At 48.2% G+C, this 6,969-nt stretch overlaps 1 protein-coding gene across 3 annotated transcripts; it reads left to right on the top strand.

The window, feature by feature from the left end:
* The first annotated feature begins 507 nt into the window (after positions 1-507).
* On the top strand, positions 508-6,532 carry LOC142037534 (uncharacterized). Of its 3 annotated transcripts, XM_075041992.1 has the most exons (6): positions 508-642; positions 3,575-3,652; positions 3,809-4,105; positions 4,585-4,884; positions 5,554-5,655; positions 6,101-6,532. In XM_075041992.1, the coding sequence occupies exons 1-6, from the start codon at positions 612-614 to the stop codon at positions 6,139-6,141; spliced, it is 849 nt and encodes a 282-aa protein (XP_074898093.1). In that variant the 5' UTR covers positions 508-611; the 3' UTR covers positions 6,142-6,532. The 3 variants fall into 3 exon arrangements, with proteins under 3 accessions (XP_074898093.1, XP_074898094.1, XP_074898095.1); XM_075041993.1 differs by lacking the exon at positions 3,575-3,652; XM_075041994.1 differs by lacking the exon at positions 5,554-5,655.
* Positions 6,533-6,969: the final 437 nt, after the last annotated feature.

The raw sequence follows: 6,969 nt of genomic DNA, 5'->3' as shown, positions 1-6,969 counted from the left end.
TTAAAATACATGTGTAATTATTGATTTGGATAGACGAACATTAAAACAAGACCTTTCCTCCCCCTGTTTCCCATACTCAATTTCACTCCTTTGAGTTATGGTTAATACTTAGCAATTTCTCTCTGACACGTCTTTCCTCTCACACATTTCCTCTGCTCTGCCATGGGTTCTCCATGGGCTGAAGTTCCTTCAGGAACATCCATCTGCTCCACCATGGGTCCTCCACAGGCTGCAGGGGCAGGGACACCTTCCACTAGACCAGGTTGCTCAAAGACCCATCCAACCTGGACTTGAACACTTCCAGGGATGGGGCATGCACATCTTCTCTGTGCAACCTGTTCCAGTGCCTCACCACCCTCATAGTGAAGAAAAGGTCTCTGAAAACACGATAACAACCCCAAGACACACAACATCCAGGGTGTAGCTTCCCCTGAGCATCCAGCTGTGGTTAGTGGCTTCTACTTCATTCTGCAGCGCTTCCTCTCCCTGCCCCTCTGACCACCCAGTTCAAGTCAGACAGATGAAGAAGGCAGGACGGACCCACCAGGCAGCACGCTTTTCTTCTGGACAGGCCAGCACAGAGCTCTGAGCACACCCTGGACCCTGGTGCCATGATTATCTACTGCCTCATGATACCCTTCAGTGAGTCTCTCATCCCCACCTTCCCGTCCCTTCTCCCTTCCCTTCTCCCTTCCCTTCTCCCTTCCCTTCTCCCTTCCCTTCTCCCTTCCCTTCTCCCGTCCCTTCTCCCGTCCCTTCTCCCGTCCCTTCTCCCGTCCCTTCTCCCGTCCCTTCTCCCGTCCCTTCTCCCTTCCCTTCTCCCTTCCCTTCTCCCTTCCCTTCTCCCTTCCCTTCTCCCTTCCCTTCTCCCTTCCCTTCTCCCTTCCCTTCTCCCTTCCCTTCTCCCTTCCCTTCTCCCTTCCCTTCTCCCTTCCCTTCTCCCTTCCCTTCTCCCTTCCCTTCTCCCTTCCCTTCTCCCTTCCCTTCTCCCTTCCCTTCTCCCTTCCCTTCTCCCTTCCCTTCTCCCTTCCCTTCTCCCTTCCCTTCTCCCTTCCCTTCTCCCTTCCCTTCTCCCTTCCCTTCTCCCTTCCCTTCTCCCTTCCCTTCTCCCTTCCCTTCTCCCTTCCCTTCTCCCTTCCCTTCTCCCTTCCCTTCTCCCTTCCCTTCTCCCTTCCCTTCTCCCTTCCCTTCTCCCTTCCCTTCTCCCTTCCCTTCTCCCCCCATGCACATATTTATTTCTCTGTTTTCCTTTTCTATAATTTCTTCCTCTCTCCCTTCTCCATTCTTTTCCTTTATTTCATCTCTAGCTTTTCTTCTGCTTTATATCCCATCTCGAGTCCTCTCTTTTGTTGCTGCTGCTATCTCTTCTTTCTCCCTCTCTCCTTTCAGGCTTTCAATCCAATCTTCTCTCCTGTCTTTCATAGTCCTCTCTATAATGGCACTCCTCTTTCTCCTCCCTCCTCTCCACTCTCCTCCTTTTTCCACTTCCCTTCCCTTCTATTAGACCCTCAATAATCAAACACTGGAAGAGGCTTCCTAGACACATGGTCAATGCCCCATCCCTGTCAGTCTTTAAGAGGCATTTGGACAATGCCCTTAACAACATGCTGAAACTTTTGGTCAGCCCTGAAGTGGTCAGGCATTTGGACTAGATGGACGTTGTAGATCCCTTCCAACCGAAAAAAGTTCTGTTCTGTTCTATGAACATATTTCTCCGGTGGGTTGATGCAGTTAGTTCTGTCCTGCCAGCTGGATATCTGTATTCTCAGGAGATGAAGAACCGTTGGCTGAAAACTCATTGCTGTGGTGGTGCTGGGCAGGTTCCCAGTGTGTGTTCTTCTTTGTGGCAAATGGGTCCAGCTGTTAAATACCAGTTCCGTCATTTTCTTTCTGGTGTAGATTCTTATGAAGTCAGATCTGATCCATTGTTCTGCTTTTTCAGTCTGCTTTCTGGCTTGAGAGCCAAACTAGGACTGGTTTGTCCCAGACTAGGGGTGAAACAAAGCTATGATCTGTCTAAGAGAGATCTATCTCAGGTCAAAACTGTGCTCCAGGACATCAGATGCTCAGGCCTGCCTCTATCCCACCTCTGTTCAGCACTAATTTTTCAGCATCATCAGTGGGCACTGGAAAGAAGGGTCATTTATTTGCATGCATCCTCTTCCTCTGCGCATCTCACCCTGTTACAAAAGACACAAGGTTCAAATGCTCTGTGTGTGGGAGGCAATTTTCAGCAGAAAACAGCTGATTACATCTGCTGCCCCACAGTTGCAATGGCAAGACATCACCCAACTGCATCCTTCATGTCACTAGTCCAGCTGAGACTTATCCTGGATTTCCACATCTGCAACACTTGCACAGCATTTAACTTCTTGACTGAAACACCCCCAAATAGGCAGGATAAATCTCTAGGGCATCACCAACAGAAGTCGAGACCAGAATTAAGGTGCTTGGATTACTCTCAAGTTGCCCAAGTCTAAGCCTTTTTTTCCAGGAGGTAGAAAGGAAGAGGTCATCGGTTTTGGGACACGCTAGCCTCTTTCCATGGAGAGACAGAAATTTGATGGATGGAGATGTTGGCAGCTTAGTGATTCCTGGCAGCTCACACCAATGCTCTAGTACTCAAAATGAAGATGCTGATGAGGTCTGGAAGATGTTTCCTTTTTTCACATTAGCAAGAAAAAAGACACCAAACCAAACAAAAACCCAGCACGAACAATTTTTCTATTTTTATTTTGCTTTGAGAGCATTGGGGTTTTTATTTCCTCCAACGTATCTCTGGGAAGCTTAGTTGCAAAGAAGTCAAAGTATTTTTTAACCAGGACATCAGCAGTTTGAAAACAAGAATTTGCATCTGGATGACTTGGGACACTTGTCTATAGATATCAAAGGGGGAAGAAATGTGACTTTTCCAGTGCAGTTAGTTATTTGTGGATAGAGACATGAGAGACAGGGGTGGGACGGGGGCTGGGAGTTAACCAGATCCAGAGAATCCCAACAACCCCCACCTCAGAGCTGGCCAGAAACCCCACAGATTCCTTCCTGCAGCCTGGTATTTGATGTAAGTTGACCTTGAGCTCATCCTGCCCTGCACCCTGGCTCAACGCCACCTTTCTCCCCTGCTAGGACCCATCAGATCTCCTGTCCTTCCTAATTCTCTCCTGTCCTTCCTAACCCTGTGAGGACTCCAGCAGCCCCATTTCTTTCAGTTTCAAGATACCATTTCTTAGGGCTGATATCAATCAATTGGTTGGCGGTCACCAAACCGCTTCTAACAGAAGAAATAATCTCATGCAACATATGTTGCAAGTAGCTAAAAGATAAGTTCAGGGACATGTTGAGTTTTCTAGATACTTTTTTTGATGGGTGACCTCATTGGCATGTGAAATTGTTTCATGGGTTTTCTCCCTGATCGGTCTAGGTTTTCCATGCCACGGTGGCACAGAAAGGAACTATGACCTCTATAAATCTATAATGTTGAGGAGAGGATGCCGCTCTTGACTGATGGCCAAGAGGGGCAGGACTTCATAGGGCAGTGGCTGTGTAAGTGACTGCTTTTCTCTCTTTTCTGCAGTCTCCTCTCTCTTGTCGTCTCAATGCAACTTTCTGGCAGCTTTCCTCCAGCTGCTACCGTTGGCTGTGTCCTTTGCAGGTAAGTGCAGCTTGACCTCTCACAAGATGCTCTCCAGCTGTCAATGAGGCGAGGCTGAGCCATGTTTTGTAAAATGGAGGGAAAAGGGGTGTCTCACTTTCCTTTTCCTCTCTGAAAGTTCCCTCCCATCCTCCAAATCCTTTCTTTCATCCTCAGAGCCTCTGCCAGTCCCTATACTCTCCGCGGACCCCAGGCATGATGTCTATTATGAAGGGGAACATGTCGCTATCATATGCTTGGCTCCGACAATGAGGAAAATAGGTGGATTTCGTTTCTTCAATCAAACTGGGGAGCAAATCGACCTGCAAACACCTTACTCCCTCACAACTGCCTGGCTCCACGTTACAGCTACGAAAGCATCTTCTGGGGAGTACACGTGCATGTACTTTCTGAAGGAGTCCGGACAAGAAATTCCTTCCAACAGGAGCCTTCCTCTTTCACTTACGGTTCAGGGTAGGTTGGTCTTGTCTATATGGCTTGGGTACCATCGGCCCAGACACTGCACACCTCCCTTTAGAGCATCATCTAGTCCGATGGCCCTATCATTTGGTTGCCAATGCACAAATGAAGTTGCTCTGGCCTCTCACAAGCTCCTTTCGTGCTCCTGGATTTCTCTGAGAAAGCAGGAATAAGTTGGCCAAACAGCTGTGTCACCTCCAAGAGGTCGTACAGCAGTAAGCTTCCCCAAGGCTTTCGTTAGGGCTTGGGGTGTATTACATGCCTCCCTACTTGGGACATGTAAAAATACTTATTTTCTGCATTTCAGTGAAAACAAAGAAACTGCTTAAGCTTCTTTGAGTTTTTATCTCTGAGAACCATGGGTCTTTTTTCCCACATCGAGACATTGGGAAAGATCACGGGGTTTGCACACAGGCCCTGACGTCAACAGATAGCCTATTGCTTGGGTTTTTTATTGTTTGTTTCTTCCCCAGCTGCTCCCACGGCCCCAACTTTATCCCTGGATCCTCAGCAGCAGGTCTATAGACCTGGGAACCACGTCAACCTGCTCTGCTCCTTCCCCTCATCTTCAGATGATGTTAAAGAAGTCCAGTACTATGCAGACTTTGGACTTGCAGTCTCCATCCCAGTATCGAACGTGAAAAACTACAGCTTCAGCCTCAGGATCACAGGAGAGATGGTCTCTGGGTCTTACAGTTGTGCCTATTTTGTAATTAAGTCTACACGTCCTGTTCGCTCAGAAAGGAGCAGCTGGATCAGCGTCAACCTGAAAAGTGAGTTTTCAAACCCTTCCTCACTAGAGCATCTAGTAACTACTGACCCATCATTAGCTAGTTCACTACCTGTTTGCTTGCCTATGAACACATCCATGAGTCTCATCTCTATCCCTTCCTGTCCTGTGGCCATCCATCTCTCTGCCTCAGTTTCTTTATCCATCACTAAATGAGCTCATTGCCATACCTGCCCATGTTTTTATGGACAAAAATGAGGAGGGATACTGGAGAAAAAGATCTCATTGAGAAAACTGTCTCATCACCTTGTCTGGCTTTTCTGATGAGACCACAACTTTTTTTCGACAATCCATCATTCTCCTGGAGGGATATACACCATAGATTCCCAAGAGCTAAACATCTAGCCATCTCCAAGGGACCACTACAGCTGATTTGGCATATGCAATAGGGTGGCAAACACAGCTTACCATTTTATTGGTAGGCCTGTCTATCTGCTAGGCAACATTTTGTCACAGTCTTGACATCCATTGACTCCTATGCCCATTCCCAAGATCACCACAGAGGGGATTTATAGAGCTGGAGGGAAGTTCACCTCCTTCCCTCTAAGATGGGCCTAGCTACTGATGGGCTTGCTCACAGTAGGAGTTATCAATCATCTCTGTTGGAGGCAAAGGTTGCACCATGGTAAAGTCACCATTGATTCCTTCCCAGGCCATAAAATCAGCTGGATTCGAGACATCATTGTTGGGGGTTCATTCTTTACCATCAATGGCCTCATCTTTTTCTTCTCCCACTGCCTGATGAAGAGAAGAGGTAAATATTTCACTTCCATTAGGCCACACGAATTCTTAGAATCCTGGGACTTCATTTTCTTTGCCAGAAAATGACCGGGTTTGACTGTTATTCCACTGTCCTTTCCAAAGAAAAAAAAAGGAACCAAACATTTTGTTCAAAGCTATTTTGGGAGGTTGTTCTGTATAGAGAATTTGAACAGGATTGCTCCTCGAAGGTGGTTGAGTCACCATCCCTGGAGGTATTTAAAAGATGCGTAGATGTGGCACTTAGGGACATGGTTTAGTGGTAGATTTGGTAGCGTTAGGTTTACCGTTGGACTTGATGATCTTAAAGGTCTTTTCCAACCTAAATGATTCTATGATTCTCACCCTCCTCCCTCTTTTGATTCTGAAATTTATCTGCATATTGAGGTCCAAGACTGAAGAGAAGCCATTTCCAATGCTGCTGCTTCTCTCTTTTGCAGATCTGGAAGAGGGATTCCAGATGGACTACGAAGAGGCGTGAGAAGAACTATCCCCTAAAGATTTTCTCTATCAGCTAAGGCAATCCATTCTCTCGGGCCATGCCTGATTCCTCGTTGTCTGCCTCGGAGTCCCCAAGAGGCAGAAATGGTGCGTGTTCAACCGGCATTGCTTTGGCTGCTCCGTTCCTCTGCGCAGACCCTCGTGCCTTCCAACCTGCCTCAGGTCCGTTCAAATAAAGCTGGATGTTGTGTTTGGGTCTTCTGGGTTTCATGGAAAGATGCATGTTCCCACGCTCCTTCCCAAAGTGTGTGCTCGTGTTTGTGCCTTGTGTGTGCGCGCCTCTGCTCCATCTCACCTGTAATCCCACCATGTTCCCATCACACCTGGTTCTTTGTTGCATCTGAAATTCAGCCCCCTTTGGGGGACCTCTGCACCTTGGGCTTTAATCTCTGGCCTGTGTGGTCTGCTGGAAGGATAAGGGGTCAGGGAGGAGCACGCGTGCCCAGATCAGCTCCTCACCCCTCTGTCTTGCCTGGTTTGGCTGTCCAGGTCCAATAAATACATCTAACGTCTGTACGGTTGATAGGTTCTGGCTTGCATCTGTAGGGGGCTGACGTCGTGGGGAGGGAAACACGGGTGGGAGGGTGACAAGGGCTCACCTTTACAAGGTAAACCGCTCGGGGCGTCAGACTTTTTCACCCACCATCCACTCTCAAAGAAGAGTAGACAGCCCGACCCAGCGCAGGGGCATTGCAGAACCCAAAAGAACCACACTTTTGGGCCAAAGGGTGGGGAATGAGTGAGAGCTCCGCAGCCTGCTGCCGGCGCGAGACTGCTCGGGGCTGCTGATGTCCCCTCCCAGCGCTGG

This window comes from Buteo buteo, chromosome 12 (genome assembly GCF_964188355.1).
Source record: "Buteo buteo chromosome 12, bButBut1.hap1.1, whole genome shotgun sequence".
Lineage (NCBI taxonomy): Eukaryota > Metazoa > Chordata > Aves > Accipitriformes > Accipitridae > Buteo > Buteo buteo.
This window is presented reverse-complemented; position numbering and strand designations above follow the sequence as displayed.